Below are 20,876 nucleotides of genomic sequence, written 5' to 3'. Positions count from 1 at the left end.
AGTCTTTGTGAACATCTTGCATGGATGATAATTTAGGAAAATGAGCTAGATTTCCTGTTTCCAGCTGACTCACCCAAAGTGTCAATTTCATTTTAAAAGCTCGTATTCGATCTATGAAATGAGTAATTAGCAGATCTTTACCTTGTAGTGAAATGTTCAAAGCATTCAGGTGGCTAGTTAAATCTGCTAAGAACATGAGATCACATTTCCATGAAGGCTCTTTCAATTCAGGAACACTTGTTATTTATTTCCATGAACATATTTATCTCATCTAATAGGCAAAAATTCAATTTAATAATTCGCCACGACTAAGCCAGCGGACCTCGCTGTAATAAGGCAGGCTACCATACTGGCTTTCTACATCCTCAAGAAAGATTTTAAATTGTCTAAGTTGTAGCCCATGCTTCCTTATATAATTGTTTGTACGAACAACAACACTCATCACATTTTTTAGAGTGATACTCTTTGCACATAAGTTTCCCTGGTGGATCACACAGTGAACGCCCCTTATTTCATTCGGCACGGTCAGTTTTTGCATTTTCTCCTTCAACAGCGCAACGAAACCTAATTTTTTCCCTGTCATCGCTGGTGCACCGTCTGTAGACACTGAAACTAAAGAATTCCACGACAATCCTATATTTTCAACACTTTCTTCAACACTACTTAAAATATCACCTCCGGTTGTATTGTTCTTCATGGCTACTACATCGAGGAGCTCCTTCCTCACCTGAAGATCTCTATTAAGACCTCTAATAAATATGGAAAGCTGCGCTGTTCCTGTAATATCAACACTTTCATCCAGAGCTACAGAATATGCCATAAAATCTTTATAGATATTTGCAAGCTGGCTCTGGACGTCATCTGCCATGTCCTGTATGCGACGCATAATGGTCATGTCAGATAATGGCACAATCCGAAACTGTTCAACTTGAGATGGACACAAATGTTCCGCTGCAACTACCAAACATCTTTCATTAAATCGGCATCAGTGAAGGGGCGCAGGGATTTTGCTAAAAACAAAGCAATTTTGTAGCTCACTCTGAGAGCTGCCTCAGTTGATTTTTCTTCGTCATCCACATCTTCTTCGGATAGCTTCCTTTTAAGTTTAGTAACTTCCTGTGCACGATCTGGTCCATCATATTTTCCACTTCCATGGCCTTTCGCGTGGTACGACATATAATGTCACTGCAAATTAAATTTCCTAAAATAATTCAGCGTCTTGTGACATACTAAACATTTTGCAACACCATCTTTTTCTGTAAACAGATACAATTCCTCCCAATGGGGGTTGAACTGCGAAAGCATGGTTGGGGTTACACAACGGCGACTTGACATGATTCTTAACCAGCGAAGTGACTGTTAGAGCTGATCGTAGTACTTTTAACGTTACACAGTCGGCACGAATTCAATAGGCACGCTGCGGTCCTATTCATACGTGCGCGCGCATTTCCCCTCCCTCCCTACTCCGCGACCTTGCACCTGCTCGCGAGCACGTGCCTGAGCAGACGCGAGTACTCATGCTCAAAACCGGCCAGTTGTTAAGTCCTGGTTTAATCTGTGGGAGAGTGTCACAGAGATACTGAAAGAACTGAACTGGAAGACTGTTGAAGATAAACATAAAGTCCATTAACGAAGTTTCAAAAAACCACTGTAAATGATTACTCTAGGGCCACACTACAACACCCTACATATTACTCACATAGGCATCGTGACGATGAGATTAGAATAATTATTGCACGCAGAGAGGCATTCAAACCATCATTCTTCCTGCACTCCATACATGAATAGAACAGGAAGAAACACTAATAATTGGTACCGTGGGATGTACCCTCTGCCATGCACCTCACAGTGGTTTGCTGAGTATAGATGTATAACTGAGTGAAAATGAACAAGATCACAACATAAATAAAACAGTAGTGGTAGTGGCTGTGGTTGTGGTGGTGGTGGTGGTGGTTGTAGTAGTAGCAGTAGTAGTAGCAATACTACTACTAATAATAATAATAATAATAACAGACATGCCAACTTTCAAAAGTGAAAAATCAGGAGAATTTTAACGGTGTACTATTGCGAATTACAACACATCCCTGATGATTAAAGTTGCAATAATTCAATAACTAACAATTCAATTACTTTTGCTTTATTATTTACATGTAAATACTAAATAATTGACATACCTGAGCCTTCAGACTGTATAATTTATCATTCAACATGCTAAACAATATGAATGATGAGCTCTGCAGGTTTCTTTGGATTCACACACATTCAAATGAAGCACTCTCGAGAGAACTACAGTTCGAAATTACGATCCGAGGAAACAAATTAATGTATATTTAGATTTCTGTTTTGACATTAGCACAGTTTTTGCATGAATAAATCACTGTTAAATGATCACACGTTTTCATTTCATAATGCAACCCATATTTGCATGGTATCTTTTATCCGTAAGACATCTTTCCCAAATTTAAATCAATTTTATACAGGATGTACATGTTAGGCTTAGCAAATAATCTGAATAGTTTATCAGTTTGAATTTGTCTGATTACGGTAGTTACTTATTCAGCACACCCGTAGCTGACTTAGCCTTCTTCAAAAACTCTGAACTAAATTTCTGCTCAAATCAGAATACTGCATCATAGTTCTTTGCCATTCTGCACGAAAAATAATCAACACCTCCAAGATACGCAGCCAACAACTACTACTGAATACACAAATTGTGCAACAGAACTGAGAACAAAATGATCCTATGTTCTAGACGATGGTCATGTAGCAGTGATGGCAACCCTCGCACACCATTTCTCCCTATATTGCACTTCAAATTCCCCTAAATAATTTATCACACATCGGGTAAGCAAACGGGCTAGTGGGGCAGTAAAAGGGAGTCAAGAATGAAATTGTCGAGCGGAGGGGTGTGGAGGGGAGGGTAGTAACCCTAAATATTTTTCCCCCTGAAACATTTATCTCTCTAACTTCCCCCTAGGCAGCTTAATTCCCCCTAAATTTAGGGGGAAATCCTGTAACTTGGCAACATTGCCTTTTAGACACAACAATGCTAATCACTTCACTTGGAACAACTATCGACTACTCCTTGTCCACAATAACTTTACGATTGCGCTGGTGCTACCAGAAGCAGAGGAAATTGGCACTAGTTGGAAGATATTCATTTGTCTCTGAACGCTGCCAATGATAAGTTCCTTACTTCCTTGTAGATACAAAGCGCGAGCTACGCCTACTACCGCTCCCAACAGCCACTGCACCACTATATCACGTTAACATAGACAAGTAGCAGCCATACCTTGTCATCCACCAATATATCGAAGGCGCAGGATTTTCAAATAGTAAGGAAAGTATTGAAACTGCCCTGAAAATCAGGAGTTCGGTCTTCACTGTCGGGAGATCGGGAGGAAGAAGGAAAAATCGGGAGTCTCCCACTTAAATCGGGAGTCTCCTGCTTAAATCGGGAGAGTTGGCACATCTGTAATAATAGTAGATGCAGGTACTTCCAGATTTTCGATTTTGAAAATATAAGTTGTTACTACATACAAAACTACATGCCTGATGGAACTTGTTTTCATGCTAGACTCGGCATTAACTCCAGAGAAATAAAGTTTACCATTGTGAAATGTAGTGGAAAAATATTTACATGCAGTGGAAAAATATTTACATATACTGAATAATCACACAAGCAAACACAGTCACCGTATCTAGGTATTGGGACCCGACTATGACTGCATCTGACATGGGCAGCAATCTGATGGAGTAGATGGTAGGGACAATGAGGTGGCATGGGGTGGGGAGGGGCAGGAATAGCAAGAGATGGGGAATAATAGAAGGGAGAGTAGGGGGGAGGGGAGAGGGGGGGAGGGGAAGGTGCAGCTGCTGCCTGTGAAAATGTTCGGAGACAGGATAGGGCTGCTAGAGGCAGTGTCAAGAGGCTATTCTGGAAGGGGGATGGGAGAGGGGCAGAAAGGGAGAAAGAGTAATACCCTCTCCATCTGTCTCACAACAGTATTCTGTCATCCACAGAACCTACGCAATATCCTAGTCCATTCCTACTCCATCCCCTCTCCCAGAACCCTTGCCTCATGGTTCATATCTCTCCAATAGACCTAAATGCAAGACCTGCGCCATACATCCTTCCACTACCACCTTCTCCAGTCCTGTCACAGGCATCTCCTACCCATCAAAGGCAGGGCCACATGTGAAGGCAGCCATGTGATCTATCAACTAAGCTGTGACCACTGTGTCACTTTCTACATGGGCGTGACAACTAACAACCAGTCTATCCACATAAATGGCCACTGCCAAACTGTGGTCATGAGACAGCTGGACCACCCAATTGCAGAAATGTCACCCAACATGAAGTACTTCACTTCAATGACTGCTTCACAGTGTGTGCCATTTGGATTCTTCCTATCAATACCAGCTTTTTTGAACTGCACTTGTGAGAACTATCCATAGAACATATCCTTCGTGCGTGTAACACTCCTAGCCTCAACCTTCACTAGACCCTGTCCTCCATCCACCTATCCCTTTCCCTGCTCCCACTCCAGCATTACACATGCCTACTACCTAACCATGCATGTACTAGCCTTTTACCCTTCTCTAAGTCTCTCCCCCTCTGCCCCCAGCAAAGCCTTCTGATACAGCACCTAGAAGCAATATAGCACTATCCTGCCCCAACATGCTGCCACCTCTATCCTGCTATTAATCCCCCTCCCCACCCCATGCCACCTCCTTACCTCCATCAGACACTGCAACAGACTTCTGCTTACATCTAATATTATCACAGTTGGGTGCCAGCACCCAAAGACAATGACCTTTGTCTTTCACAGGCAAGTGCTCTACCAACTGAGCACCCAAGCATGACTCGTGATCTGTCCTCACAGCTTTACTTCTGCCAGTACCTCGTCTCCTACCTTTCAAACTTAATAGAAGCTCTCCTGCAAAACTCCCAGAACTAGCACTCCTGGAAGAAAGGATAGTGTGGTGACATGGCTTAGCCACAGCCTGCGGGATTTATCCACAATGAAATTTTCACTCTGTAGCAGAATGTACATCGATATGATCATTGTCAAAGTACTATAGTATTGCAGAGCTTTATTTATTATACCATAAACAAACAATGAAAAAATAGGTTGGAACAACATAAATATGTAAAAGATACATTGTTACTCATCAAGCAGAGGATGCATTAAGTAGCAGGTAGGCACATTCAAAAAGACGGCTACATATTATTAAGAATCAGAGTAAGTCCTTTATCAGATGTAGACGCAATAAAAAGCACACACATTCTCATATGCATGAAACAAACGCAGGCATCCCCCCCTCCCAATACACACATATGGCTGCTGTCTTCTCTGGGCATAAGATCTTCTTGTCTGGTGACAATGGTGACTGTGGCCGTGTGCGTGTGTGCGTGCGTGTGTGTGTGTGTGTGTGTGTGTGTGTCGTGCATTACACATGCAAGGTCAGTAAGGCAGGGTCAGGGTGCTACGAGTTTTTGGCAAGGGGACTTAAGACGATATGTATAGATGGGCAGTGGTGTTTTGAGGCAAGAGTAGGATGTCACTAAATGGAAAACTTTTGGAGATGGTGTCTGGTGTGCTCTTCCAAATGTTGGAAGGCAATTTGTGAGGTAGGGAGTAGGTAGGTGGGGTTCTGCAATAACAGTATCTTATGAAGGGAACAGAGATGGTTCAGGAATGCCTGTGCAGTGGGGATTTGTTTCTCAAGTATGAAGTTGGTGAGGGAAAGAGATTGGTAGAATCAGTGAATTTAAAGATCATTGTGAAAGGAAGGGTAGCATCCACACAGAAAGTATGTTTATACTTAGACCACTGTTGTGTGTGTGTGTGTGGGTGTGTGTGTGTGTGGAAAAGGGGGGGATTTCATGATCTAGGCAGCATAGTAAGGACCCCGGTGTGTGTGTGTGTGTGTGTGTGTGTGTGTGTGTGTGTGTGTGTGTGTGTGTGGGTGTGTGTGTTTGGGGGAGGAGGGGGGTGGGTTATGTCATGGTCTACGGAGCACTTACAGAACCGGTTGTCAGATTGGATTTTAGCTCAAGGTAAGGACACATTTCTGAACTGATGTAGACCGTGCTCACCGATCCCTTTCTCCCCTCGTCCACTCCATCCATCACAACATCTCACCTCAATCAAGCTGCAGTGACAGCTGGGACTACATAAATGTACATGCATATATATACATATGTGTGTGTGTGTGTGTGTGTGTGTGTGTGTGTGTGTGTGTGTGTGTGCGCGCGCGCGCGTGTGTGTTTTACTTGTTTGTTTGAAGTAGGATTTGTCCTAAAGCCAAATATTCTCAGTGTTCTTTATTTGCCTGTTGACACTCAGCACATCAACTTATTACTGAATTGTCAACAAAAATTTTCTGGGATGAGTAAACAAAAACACTCTGAAGAAGGTCCTTGCAACAGTGACTGAAATGTTGGTAGTTTTACATACTGACCATTCAGTCACAAACCCAGACAAAAAAATTTATCAACTATAACTATTATTGGTGAATTGTTACCTTTCCTCTTCAAATCATTTAACTTTAAAATTTATGGCTCCTATAATGCACAGATACTGATTCCATAGGGTTCAAATGGGTGCTCGAACAGAGTAGACTTTCTTGTCAGATATACAAGGTCATCCAGTTTGAACGAAGTTAACCCGTTTAAAATTATTCACTCACATCATCATATTTAATTTCTGATTGGTTGGTAGAGTGTATTCTTTCAATCATGAAACCAGTACATCCATTACATGATTATGCTGGTCCTTCTCAATGTCCACATAAGCACAGAGTTTCCTCCTCAATTCCATTCCAGAAGTTCAGCGTACCCTCCAATCCCTACTTAAATCCTTAGGCCAATTCCAGGATCTCACCTCCAAATCCATCTCCCTACTCATCCCAACTACTTCCTGCACACTCACCTTCAACATATTTTCCAACATTCATATACCTAAGAATCTAGGACACCCCCTGTGGCTGGTTCTGTGTTCCCACCGAAAGAATCTTGGTTCTTGTTAACCAATACCTCAATCAACACACACACACACACACACACACCACACACACACACACGTTCTCTGTGTCCATTTGTACTTTCAATTGTTTGAAACCCCCCTCTATACAGGTTTCTGCACAGTTGTCCGACCCCTAGTATTATTTGTGTTTCTATTTTAATGTTCAGCTCATTACACAACTCACTAATTCGATTATTTAAGTCACAAACCATTTTGCTAATTTGATTACTTAAATCATTGCCATTTATGCTCTCAATTCTTGAATATGCTCCAATGTGTGCATATTAAATAAAGAGGAATCAGTTCACTCTTTTGGTTAAACCCACAAATGAAACTTTCCCAAATAAAATATACAGTTTTAAAAATCACACCCATAAGTAATGAAAACAATGCAGTAAAGCACAACACAATTACAGATCTGTTGATCAACCATTACATATCTACTCATAAGTACTTGCAGATCGGTCCTAACATAACGCAACAGACCCAAATCACTATCTTCTCCCGCTAGTTTTTTTTTTTAAACCCAAGATAAGCAAAAAACTGGATCCCTTTTGTGTTGACAATGCAGCATTTGAAAGAGCAACAAGATACTATCAAATTTTGTGTGAGGTTGAGAAAATCTGCAACTGGGATATTCTCAATGTTGCAGCAAGCTTTGTGGACAATTGCTAAAAGACATTCACAGACACCCAGGAGGGGGCAGAGAATAATCTACAGTCTGGAGACCTCTCAAAAAGCAAAATCGAGGACAAAGTGCATCACATGGATGAATTTCTGAATGACAATGATGATGTTGCTTTGTATGACGCTCAACATCGTAGTCATCAGCGCCCGTTCTAAATGCCAATGCTCGATTAAATTCTGTGCATAACCCAACCAACAGCTATGGATTTTAGTGTTTACTACTTGAGTCTCTCTTCATATTTGTCAGTGATAGTTGTTAGCAATTCTGGGAAGGCATCTGATATGATAACAGTCAAAGATTGTAGGAATTACATCATAGAAAAGTTATAAATTGTTGCATATAAGTTGAGGAAAACTACAATTAGGTGAGTGAAATAAAATATAGGGAAATCTATTGACTTCATTTATGATGTTTTATGATACTGTAACAGATTATCAAAGAAAAGAATCCAACACCTCTTAAATCTCTACCTTGGAACAGATGAGGAGGAGTAATGTTTTCTTTAAGATTCACTAATATAATTACTTTTTAATACTTTAATTGGTGATTAATTCAAACAAGCTGTGTAATGAAAATCCAAATTCTAAATTTAATTCTTCAGTCAAATTTTCTATAATTAACCACTATCTGTTCAGTTTGAAGAGATTACTTTGTGGCAAGCAAAATATTTTTGGAGTTTATCATCACTGTGCCCCATATGTTTGTCAACAGATTTCCTTCACACTGCAACTGCTTTAATAAATACACTGAAGAGCAAAAGAAACCGGTACACCTGCCTAGTATCGTGTAGGACTCCCGCGAGCTCGCAGAAATGCCGCAACACGACGTGGTATGGACTTGACTAATGCCTGAGGTAGTGCTGTAGGGAAGTGACATCACAAATCCTGCAGGGCTGTCCATAAATCTGTAAGAGAATGAGAGGGCGGAGCTCATCTGAACAGCATGTTACAAGGCATCCCAGATATGCTCAATAAGGTTGATGTATGATGAGTTTGGTGGCCAGTGGAAGTTTAAACTCAGAACAGTGTTCCTGGAGCCATTCTGTAGCAGTTTTGGACGTGTGGGGTGTTGGATTGTCCCACTGGAATTGCCCAAATCTATCAGAATGCTCAATGGACACGAATGGATGCAAGTGGTCAGACAGGATGCTTACGTACATGTCACCTGTCAGAGTCATATCTAGATATATCAGGGGTCTCATATCACTCCAACTGCACATGTCCCACACCATTCTAGAGCCTACACCAGCTTGAACAATCCCTTGCTGACATGTAACGTCCATGGATTCATGAGGTTGTCTCCATATCCGTACATGTCCATTCACTCAATAAGATTCGAAATGAGATTCGTCCGACCGGGCAACATGTTTCCAGTCATCAACAGTCCAATGTCAGTGTTGATGGGCCCAGGCAAGGCATAAGGCTTTGTGTTGTGTAGTTCTCATGGGTACACGAGTGGGCTTTTGACTCCAAAAGCCCATTACGATGATGATTTGTCGAATGGTTCACACACTGACACTTGTTCATGGCCCAGCATTGAAATCTGTAGCAATTTATGGAAGGATTGCACTTCAGTCACATTGAACGATTCTCTTCAGTTGTCATTCGTCCCGTTCTTGCAGGATCTTTTTCTGTCCACAACGATGTCGGAGATTTAATGTCTTACCAGATTCCTGGTGTTCACTGTACACTCGTAAAATGATTGTATGGGAAAATCCCCACTTCATCACTACATCGGAGTTGCTGTGGCCTATCGCTCGTGTGCCAACTATAACCATTTCAAACTCACTTAAATCTTGATAATCTGCCATTGTAGCAGCAGAAATTGATCTAACAACTGCATCTGACACTTGTTGTCTTATACAGGTGTTTCTGACCACAGCACCGTATTCTGCCTGTTTACATATCTCTGTATTTGAAAACAAATGCCTGTACCAGTCTCTTTGGTGCTTGTATTTTACGGGTGTTCATCTACCAAAGGATTGATCATGCACATATCTACATCTAAATCTACATCAATACTCCGCAATCCACAGTACGGCGCATGGCGGAGGGTACTCCCATACCACTACTAGTCATTTTCTTTCTTGTTCCACTTGCAAATAGAATGAGGGAAATACGACTGTCTGCATGCTTCCATACAAGCCCTGATTTCTTGTATTTTATCTTCATGGTCCTTAAGCATAATGTATTTTGGAGGCAACAGAATCAGATTGAAATGACAGTTCTCTAAATTTCCTCAATAGCATTCCTTGAAAAGGATGCTGCCTCCCTTCCAGGGATTCCCATTTGAGTTCCCAAAGCATCTGCATAACACTTGCGTATTGTTTGAACCCACCTGTACCAAATGTAGCAGGCCACCTCTTAATTGCTTCAATGTCTTCCTTCGCTCCGACCTGGTATGGATCTCAAACACGCTTTAGGAGTAGTCAAGAAAAGGTTGCTTAGTGTCCTTTATGCGATCTCCTTTCCAGATGAATCACACTTTCCTAGAATTCTCCCAATAAACTGAAGTTGACCATCTGCCTTTCCTACCACAATCCTCACACCCTCATTCCATTTCATATCGCTTTGCAACGTTACGCCCAAATATTTAAACAACATGATTGTGTCAAGCAGAATGCAACTAATGCCATATCTGAACATTATGTGTTTGTTTTTCCTATTCATCTGCATTAACTTACATTTTTCTACATTTAGACCTAGCTGCCTTACATCACATCAACTAGAAATTTTGTGTAAGTCATCTTGTATCCTCCTGCAGTCACTCAACTTGGACACCTTACTGTACAACACAACATCATCAGCATGCAACCACATACTGCTGCCTACCCTGCCTGCCAAATCATTTCTGTACATCAGCCTTTCTGGTGGCACTGAAAAATGTGGTTCACTAAATTAATATTTCTAATCCAACCACATCAAATAGGAAAGATGGCGACGTTAGTCCACAATGTATCATGATTATCCCAAAAAAAAGCACAATAAAAAAAATTACAACTGAGGCTTGTTGAGCAAATACTTACTTAGCCTTAAGTACCTCAAGAACATGACCATGAGGTGGTTGCTTTGAATCACATTGCAGTTCTTTCAGAACACGACTTGATTTGTAGGCTACCGATATCACCATGGAAAGAACTTCTTTTAGTACTAGAGTCACTGGACCTGGACCCACCGATTTTGGCAAGCCTGACAGTTTGCCTTTGCTGAGGTACGGACCAGAAAAACACTTGTGATTGAAGTATATTTTTGGACACCAAGAGCTGCCATTTCCTGAACTGGTAGCAGGAACACTAGTGCTAGGTTTAGCCTCCACTGACCTAAAAACAATAAAGACAATATAATTACAATACTAAAAAGATCAAAATTCAAGTAAAGAAAAACATTTATTCATGGTATTTAATGGACACTTAACACAATCGAGAAGTTTCAAAGATGTTGAATGAGTCAAGATCTATGAACATTAAACTTCTAGAATGAACCTTTCACTCTGGATCAGCGTATGCTCTCTTTTGAAACCTCTTGGGTGATTAAAATTGTGTGCTGAACCAGAAGGGGAGGTTCCAGGTGTCTATCCTTTCTGTAATACTGTCGTTACTTAATATTTACACGAATGCAGTGATAATTGTTAAAGGAGTGATCTCTGTCTATCTACTGAGCGAATGTAGGTCTCTCTTGTTTGTTGTGGTCTTCAGTCCTGAGACTGGTTTGATGCAGCTCTCCATGCTACTCTATCCTGTGCAAGCTTTTTCATCTCCCAGTACCTACTGCAACCTACATCCTTCTGAATCTGCTTAGTGTATTCATCTCTTGGTCTCCCTCTACGATTTTTACCCTCCACGCTGCCCTCCAATACTAAATTGGTGATCCCTTGATGCCTCAGAACATGTCCTACCAACTGATCCCTTCTTCTGGTCAAGTTGTGCCACAAACTTCTCTTCTCCCCAATCCTATTCAATACTTCTTCATTAGTTATGTGATCTACCCATCTAATCTTCAGCATTCTTCTGTAGCACCACATTTCGAAAGCTTCTATTCTCTTCTTGTCCAAACTATTTATCGTCCATGTTTCACTTCCATACATGGCTACACTCCATACGAATACTTTCAGAAATGACTTCCTGACACTTAAATCAATACTGGATGTTAACAAATTTCTCTTCTTCAGAAACGCTTTCCTTGCCATTGCCAGCCTACATTTTATATCCTCTCTACTTCGACCATCATCAGTTATTTTGCTCCCCAAATAGCAAAACTCCTTTACTACTTTAAGTGTCTCATTTCCTAATCTAATTCCCTCAGCATCACCCGACTTAATTAGACTACATTCCATTATCCTTGTTTTGCTTTTGTTGATGTTCATCTTATATCCTCCTTTCAAGACACTGTCCATTCCGTTCAACTGCTCTTGCAAGTCCTTTGCTGTCTCTGACAGAATTACAATGTCATCGGCGAACCTCAAAGTTTTTATTTCTTCTCCATGAATTTTAATACCTACTCCGAATTTTTCTTTTGTTTCCTTTACTGCTTGCTCAATATACAGATTGAACAACATCGGGGAGAGGCTACAACCCTGTCTTACTCCCTTCCCAACCACTGCTTCCCTTTCATGTCCCTCGACTCTTATAACTGCCATCTGGTTTCTGTACAAATTGTAAATAGCCTTTCGCTCCCTGTATTTTACCCCTGCCACCTTTAGAATTTGAAAGAGAGTATTCCAGTCAACATTGTGAAAAGCTTTCTCTAAGTCTACAAATGCTAGAAACGTAGGTTTGCCTTTCCTTAATCTTTCTTCTAAGATAAGTCGTAAGGTCAGTATTGCCTCACGTGTTCCAGTGTTTCTACGGAATCCAAACTGATCTTCCCCGAGGTTGGCTTCTACTAGTTTTTCCATTCGTCTGTAAAGAATTCGTGTTAGTATTTTGCAGCTGTGACTTATTAAGCTGATAGTTCGGTAATTTTCACATCTGTCAACACCTGCTTTCTTTGGGATTGGAATTATTATATTCTTCTTGAAGTCTGAGGGTATTTCGCCTGTTTCATACATCTTGCTCACCAGATGGTAGAGTTTTGTCAGGACTGGCTCTCCCAAGGCCGTCAGTAGTTCCAATGGAATATTGTCTACTCCGGGGGCCTTGTTTCGACTCAGGTCTTTCAGTGCTCTGTCGAACTCTTCACGCAGTATCGTATCTCCCATTTCATCTTCATCTACATCCTCTTCCATTTCCATAATATTGTCCTCAAGTACATCGCCCTTGTATAGACCCTCTATATACTCCTTCCACCTTTCTGCTTTCCCTTCTTTGCTTAGAACTGGGTTTCCATCTGAGCTCTTGATATTCATACAAGTCGTTCTCTTATCTCCAAAGGTCTCTTTAATTTTCCTGTAGGCGGTATCTATCTTACCCCTAGTGAGATAGGCCTCTACATCCTTACATTTGTCCTCTAGCCATCCCTGCTTAGCCATTTTGCACTTCCTGTCGATCTCATTTTTGAGACGTTTGTATTCCTTTTTGCCTGTTTCACTTACTGCATTTTTATATTTTCTCCTTTCATCAATTAAATTCAATATTTCTTCTGTTACCCAAGGATTTCTACTAGCCCTCGTCTTTTTACCAACTTGATCCTCTGCTGCCTTCACTACTTCATCCCTCAAAGCTATCCATTCTTCTTCTACTGTATTTATTTCCCCCATTCCTGTCAATTGCTCCCTTATGCTCTCCCTGAATCTCTGTACAACCTCTGGTTCTTTTAGTTTATCCAGGTCCCATCTCCGTAAATTCCCACCTTTTTGCAGTTTCTTCAGTTTTAATCTACAGGTCATAACCAATAGATTGTGGTCAGAGTCCACATCTGCCCCTGGAAATGTCTTACAATTTAAAACCTGGTTCCTAAATCTCTGTCTTACCATTATATAATCTATCTGAAACCTTTTAGTATCTCCAGGGTTCTTCCATGTATACAACCTTCTTTCATGATTCTTAAACCAAGTGTTAGTTATGATTATGTTGTGCTCTGTGCAAAATTCGACCAGGCGGCTTCCTCTTTCATTTCTGTCCCCCAATCCATATTCACCTACTAGGTTTCCTTCTCTCCCTTTTCCTACACTCGAATTCCAGTCACCCATGACTATTAAATTTTCGTCTCCCTTCACAATCTGAATAATTTCTTTTATTTCATCATACATTTCTTCAATTTCTTCGTCATCTGCAGAGCTAGTTGGCATATAAACTTGTACTACTGTAGTAGGCGTGGGCTTCGTATCTATCTTGGCCACAATAATGCGTTCACTATGCTGTTTGTAGTAGCTTACCCGCATTCCTATTTTCTTATTCATTATTAAACCTACTCCTGCATTACCCCTATTTGATTTTGTGTTTATAACCCTGTAGTCACCTGACCAGAAGTCTTGTTCCTCCTGCCACCGAACTTCACTAATTCCCACTATATCTAACTTCAACCTATCCATTTCCCTTTTTAAATTTTCTAACCTACCTGCCCGATTAAGGGATATGACATTCCACGCTCCGATCCGTAAAACGCCAGTTTTGTTTCTCCTGATAATGACATCCTCTTGAGTAGTCCCCGCCCGGAGATCCGAATGGGGGACTATTTTACCTCCGGAATATTTTACCCAAGAGGACGCCATCATCATGTAATCATACAGTAAAGCTGCATGCCCTCGGGAAAAATTACGGCTGTAGTTTCCCCTTGCTTTCAGCCGTTCGCAGTACCAGCACAGCAAGGCCGTTTTGGTTATTGTTATAAGGCCAGATCAGTCAATCATCCAGACTGTTGCCCTTGCAACTACTGAAAAGGCTGCTGCCCCTCTTCAGGAACCACACATTTGTCTGGCCTCTCAACAGATACCCCTCCGTTGTGGTTGCACCTACGGTACGGCTATCTGTATCGCTGAGGCACGCAAGCCTCCCCACCAACGGCAAGGTCCATGGTTCATGGGGGGGGGGGGAGGTCTCTCTATAGCACTGTTATTTTCATGCAGCCAAGAGGATTGCCTGATTCTAGGTGAGCATATAATCTTTGGGAATCACTAATAAGATAAGCACTTCAGTTTCCTTGTTCATCTGAAACTGATTGCTAAACAACGGAATATCCAGGTTGGAATAATGAAAATACACTCCTGGAAATTGAAATAAGAACACCGTGAATTCATTGTCCCAGGAAGGGGAAACTTTATTGACACATTCCTGGGGTCAGATACATCACATGATCACACTGACAGAACCACAGGCACATAGACACAGGCAACAGAGCATGCACAATGTCGGCACTAGTACAGTGTATATCCACCTTTCGCAGCAATGCAGGCTGCTATTCTCCCATGGAGACGATCGTAGAGATGCTGGATGTAGTCCTGTGGAACGGCTTGCCATGCCATTTCCACCTGGCGCCTCAGTTGGACCAGCGTTCGTGCTGGACGTGCAGACCGCGTGAGACGACGCTTCATCCAGTCCCAAACATGCTCAATGGGGGACAGATCCAGAGATCTTGCTGGCCAGGGTAGTTGACTTACACCTTCTAGAGCACGTTGGGTGGCACGGGATACATGCGGACGTGCATTGTCCTGTTGGAACAGCAAGTTCCCTTGCCGGTCTAGGAATGGTAGAACGATGGGTTCGATGACGGTTTGGATGTACCGTGCACTATTCAGTGTCCCCTCGACGATCACCAGTGGTGTACGGCCAGTGTAGGAGATCGCTCCCCACATCATGATGCCGGGTGTTGGCCCTGTGTGCCTCGGTCGTATGCAGTCCTGATTGTGGCGCTCACCTGCACGGCGCCAAACACGCATACGACCATCATTGGCACCAAGGCAGAAGCGACTCTCATCGCTGAAGACGACACGTCTCCATTCGTCCCTCCATTCACGCCTGTCGCGACACCACTAGAGGCGGGCTGAACGATGTTGGGGCGTGAGCGGAAGACGGCCTAACGGTGTGCGGGACCGTAGCCCAGCTTCATGGAGACGGTTGCGAATGGTCCTCGCCGATACCCCAGGAGCAACAGTGTCCCTAATTTGCTGGGAAGTGGCGGTGCGGTCCCCTACGGCACTGCGTAGGATCCTACGGTCTTGGCGTGCATCCGTGCGTCGCTACGGTCCGGTCCCAGGTCGACGGGCACGTGCACCTTCCGCCGACCACTGGCGACAACATCGATGTACTGTGGAGACCTCACGCCCCACGTGTTGAGCAATTCGGCGGTACGTCCACCCGGCCTCCCGCATGCTCACTATACACCCTCGCTCAAAGTCCGTCAACTGCACATACGGTTCATGTCCACGCTGTCGCGGCATGCTACCAGTGTTAAAGACTGCAATGGAGCTCCGTATGCCACGGCAAACTGGCTGACACTGACGGCGGCGGTGCACAAATGCTGCGCAGCTAGCGCCATTCGACGGCCAACACCGCGGTTCCTGGTGTGTCCGCTGTGCCGTGCGTGTGATCATTGCTTGTACAGCCCTCTCGCAGTGTCCGGAGCAAGTATGGTGGGTCTGACACACCGGTGTCAATGTGTTCTTTTTTCCATTTCCAGGAGTGTATTATGAAAAGGATAGATAACTACTCACCATATAGCATCATGTGGCGTTTACAGCGATGAGGTGGAGAGAGGGTAGTGCAGTCAGGATGTTAGACGGGGGGAAGGGGGGTAGCGGGAAAAGTGGGTGTGTTGGTGGAATAGAGGGCTGTGTAATGCTGGAATGGCAACAAGGAAGAGGATAGGTGGGTAAAGGACAATGAGTAATGAAGGTTGAGGCCAGGAGGGTTACAGGAGTGTAGGATACATAGCAGGGGAGTTCCCACCTGCATAATTCAGAAAAGCTAATGTTGGTAGGAAGGATCCAGATGGCACAGGCTGTAAAGCAGTCACTGAAATGAAGAATGTCATGTTGGGCAGTATGCTCAGCAATTGGGTGGTTCAGCTCCTTCTTGGCCACAGTTTGTCAGTAGCCATTCATGCGGACAGAGTGCTTATTGGTTGTCATACCCATGTAGAACACAGCACAGTGGCTGCAAGTTAGTTTATAGATCACATGACTCATTTCACAAGTAGCCCTGCCTTTGATGGCACAGGTGATGCTTGTGACCAGGCAGAAGAGGTGGTGGTGGTTGTGGGAGGGTGTATGGGACAGGTCTTGTATCTGGGTTAACACAGTCATGAAGCTTTCCTCCACAAGCCTTAGCACCACAGAAGTATTAGTCTTTTCAAAGGCCTCACCTTTTGCCCAACTCCCAAATTCAATCATGCAGGACTTGTTAAAGACCTTCTCTTCTTCTGCAGCCCCTACAGTGGAAAACCTTTTCGCTAACAACCCTACTAATCAGACTCAAAGATAAATATTGAACCCTGCTTGACACAGTTCACTCCTGCATCCAACCATGGTCCATCCTCACTGTCTCCACATTGCCTACCATTAACTTTCCAGAATTTCTTAAACTGAAACCTTGCCTCACCATCATTCCCCAAATCCCTCAACATGCAAGCTAATGTTATGTCTGCAGGAAGAACTGCATTCCACCATCAAAACTGATCCTGACTTATAAACCTACCTGCTGACAAAGGCACCACCACTGTTGATTTGAACTGTACGGATTACCAGGAAGAAGAATTCCACCAACTGTCAGATTCATCCACCTACAAACCCTGTTGCAGTGACCTCTTTCCAGAAATCCAGCAGGTCTCCAGTCTCTCCTCCAATCCTTGGGCCCATCCCAGAGCCTCTCTCAAGAATCCGTTTCTCTCCTCACCCCTATCACTCCCCGCACTCTTACCTTCAACATGCCTCTTAAGTCCATAAACCTAACCACCCAGGATGCCCCACTTTGGCTGGTTACTGTGCGTCCACAGAGAGAATCTCTGCTCTTGTAGACCAATGCCTTTGGCCTAATACCTGCAACCTAAACTCGTATATTAAAGATACCAACCATTACCTCCAACGGCTCTCCACAGTTCTTGTTCCTTTACCATGTGGTGCTCTGCTCTTCACTACTGACATCACTTCTCTTTACACTAACATCCCTAATGCCCATGGCCTTGCTGCTATTGAACACCAACTTTCCCAATGTCCGACGAAATCCAAACCTACAATGTCCTTCCTAGTTGCCACGACCAACGATATCCTCACCCATACTTACTTTTCCTCTGAAGGCATCGCCTACAAACAAATCTGAGATATGGCAATGGGCACCTGCATAGCACCATCCTATACCAACTTATTCAAGGACCATCTAGAGGAATCCTTCCTAACCTCCCAGACACGCAAACCCCTCATCTGGTTCATATTCTTTGATGTCATCTTCATGATTTGGATTGAGGGAGAGGACACCTTATCCACATTCCTCCAGAACCTCAATACGTACTCCCACATTCACTCCACCTGGTCCTCCTCACTAGGGATGGGCTATGATCGCGCTCAAGAAATGTGTGACGCGAAGGCAATTTCTCGAGAATTTCTCGTGTACGCTCGAGAAGTTGACAGTGCTGCGCTCTCTGAGAAATTGCGCAAACCTTCAGTACACGAAGCACTGAGCCGCAGCAGTCGTACCCGTCGTACGTACATGCTCGGAAAACTTTGAAATTCTATGATTGATATCAATTGTACTACCATTATTAATGTGTACTGAAGTATTAGTATGTGTCTCATGAGACAAAAATCATAGAATTGTTGTTTAAAACGAATCACAGAATTCGCATAAAACAGAAGCTTTATTCTTACAAAATAAATTACCTTGTACATTCTGCATGTATGCATGCATGCTTAAACGTAAAAGAGAAGTGCTATAGCGTTTTATATACCGAAACTGTGTACATACGTTTACTTACTGAAGAAAGAAAGGAAACAAAAGTTGTTCAGCAGAAGGCATTATTACATCCCATTGCTATACTGCCGTCGGTTTTTGTTTAGAAATATGATTTTATTAACCAACTGGCCTTTTAGTCTGGTTCTTTGTTTGTTTATAAGTAGTCCTGTTTTTGAAAATATTCTTTCACTGGGAACAGTAGTTGCAGGTATTGCAAGATTTTTTTTTGCCACGACAGCTAGACCTGGGTAACTGTTTTCATTTTCTCTCCCAGTAGTGTAAAGGATTATCCGTGCGTTGTAGGCACGGTTCTTCCAAATATCGTTGTACCTCCAGGTCTATTATATCACAACCGCTTTTCATTATATTTTTATTGGAAACCTCTTCATCGAAAGAAGCCCATAAGAAACTACTGGCATTTTGTATGAAACGGTACTCGTGGCTAGTGTCGTTGGCAGCCGAATGAGTAGATCGTACGGTCTCTACCACGTTCGTGCACTCTGCAATTAGGCTTGCAACGGCATGTTTTGAATGAATGGGATTCGTAAATGGTAACGTTTTGAATCTTGGGTCGAGAACTGTGGCAACGGTATGTACTTTGTTTCTATTAATCCTAGCCGGGCTATTAGTGAGTTGTGCAGATGTTGCTGTAGCTCTTGCGCTATCGTGGTAGGCCACTTCCCATTGCATACGGTTAGGATTAGCTGTCTGATTATTGGAATAGCTTTCAAAAGAGAGGTATAGTTTTCAGTTGAGATTTAACTTGTTACCACTTCAAATGGCTCCAGTACACATAAATATTCGCTCAAAATTCGCCACTCGTCAGCTGTGAGGTTCTCTACACCTGAATACAAAGTTGATAAACAGGCTGCAATGCATTCCTTTTGCTCCACTAGACGTAGCATATAAAACGTACTGTTCCATCGGGTCTCGGTTTCCTCAATCAATTTATGAATAGGTTTTATCATTAGATCCTGGATCTCATGGAGTTTTTCATTAGCATTGCAACTTGTTTTAAAATAGGTAACAATTTTTCTGGCCTTTTCCCGCATTATGCAGAGCTCACTGTTGCTGTTCAAAGAACTTTTCACAACTAAATTGATGGTGAGTGCTAAACACGGCACATGTTGCATATCTATGTTGCCACTGTGAATAAGCTGTACGGCTGCCGTCACGTTACTGGCGTTGTCAGTTGTGATGCTTACAACTTTGTTTTCAATGTTCCATTTTGAAATCACGTTATCTAACGCCTCACTAATATTTAGCGCTGTATACTTTTCTGGGAAACGGAATGTCTCGAGAGCTAAAGCTTTCAGGCACCAATTAGCGTTAATGAAATGACCAGTTACAGCAATATATGCCTCACTATTGAGTGAGGTCCAAATATCGGTCGTTAAAGAAACACAAGTAGAGTCTTCCACGGCCAAGTTTACAGCCTCTTTCTGCTTATGGTAATCGTCCTCAATCATGAGGCGCAACTTTTTTCGATTTGGTATCGAGTATTGTGGGTCCAACAGTGAAACAAAACATCGAAAACCAGTGTCCTCGACGATTGAAAGTGGTTGAAAATCGTCTGTTATCATGGCCACTAGTGCTTCATCTAGCTGTAGCCGTTTACTTCCCTCTATGAAGAGAAACGTAAGATTTAGATCAGTGCTCCTGCGAGGAGATACATTATGCTCGACTACTAGTCCAATAAAATTACATATCGTATCGTGCAAAAGCTAGGATAGTATTGGTTTGATTTTGCGGTATGTTGTACGTTATGGGAGTACGATTAAAAAAAATCAATGTTTTTTAAGCGTGGCGGATCGCTTCGGACACTATTCGAACTTTTGCACAGAATTCACCTTTTGTACCATACGTACCTGAATATTTTGTCTACCTCACACTATTGGAAGAATGAGCCTCTGTATCCACGGACATCGCTGTTTTATTGCTCAATAAATTGTGCAGTTTAAGATGTCTAATGATGCCCGTTGTATTTTTTGATACATTACGGAGATTTTTACGACAAATGTTGCAAGTAACGTTATCCCCATTCTCCGTAAAGTATTGCCAGCACCATGACGTTCGTTTCGAGTGTCCATATTGATTTGAATAACAACTTTACTCGAATGAAACCTGAGACATACTAGTTACGAGCACAGCGAGCGTATTTGTCTAGCGGCGGCATTCAATTCATAAAACAACAGCGGCGCAGCGTATGTTGTCACAGCCAACTGGCGCGCAGCATCACACGCCGCTGAGCCATTTCTCGTGAGCTTCTCGAGAATTGCTTGAGAACTAGAGGCTCGAGAAATTCTCGGTGCGCTCGAGTCGCCGCGCCTCGCTATCC

General features: G+C 42.8%; 1 protein-coding gene across 1 annotated transcript in view; it reads right to left on the bottom strand.

The window, feature by feature from the left end:
• The window catches only part of LOC124798294 (scm-like with four MBT domains protein 1), a 194,800-nt gene that overhangs the window by 34,902 nt on the left and 139,022 nt on the right, over positions 1-20,876 (bottom strand). The window contains exon 10 of the mRNA XM_047261622.1: positions 10,745-11,038. Within this exon, the coding sequence (XP_047117578.1) occupies positions 10,745-11,038 (294 nt within the window). The remainder of the gene's footprint in view (positions 1-10,744; positions 11,039-20,876) is intronic.

This window comes from Schistocerca piceifrons, chromosome 5 (assembly GCF_021461385.2).
Source record: "Schistocerca piceifrons isolate TAMUIC-IGC-003096 chromosome 5, iqSchPice1.1, whole genome shotgun sequence".
Lineage (NCBI taxonomy): Eukaryota > Metazoa > Arthropoda > Insecta > Orthoptera > Acrididae > Schistocerca > Schistocerca piceifrons.
Note: the sequence above shows the minus strand (reverse complement) of the source record. Positions and strands in the feature narration are given on the sequence as shown.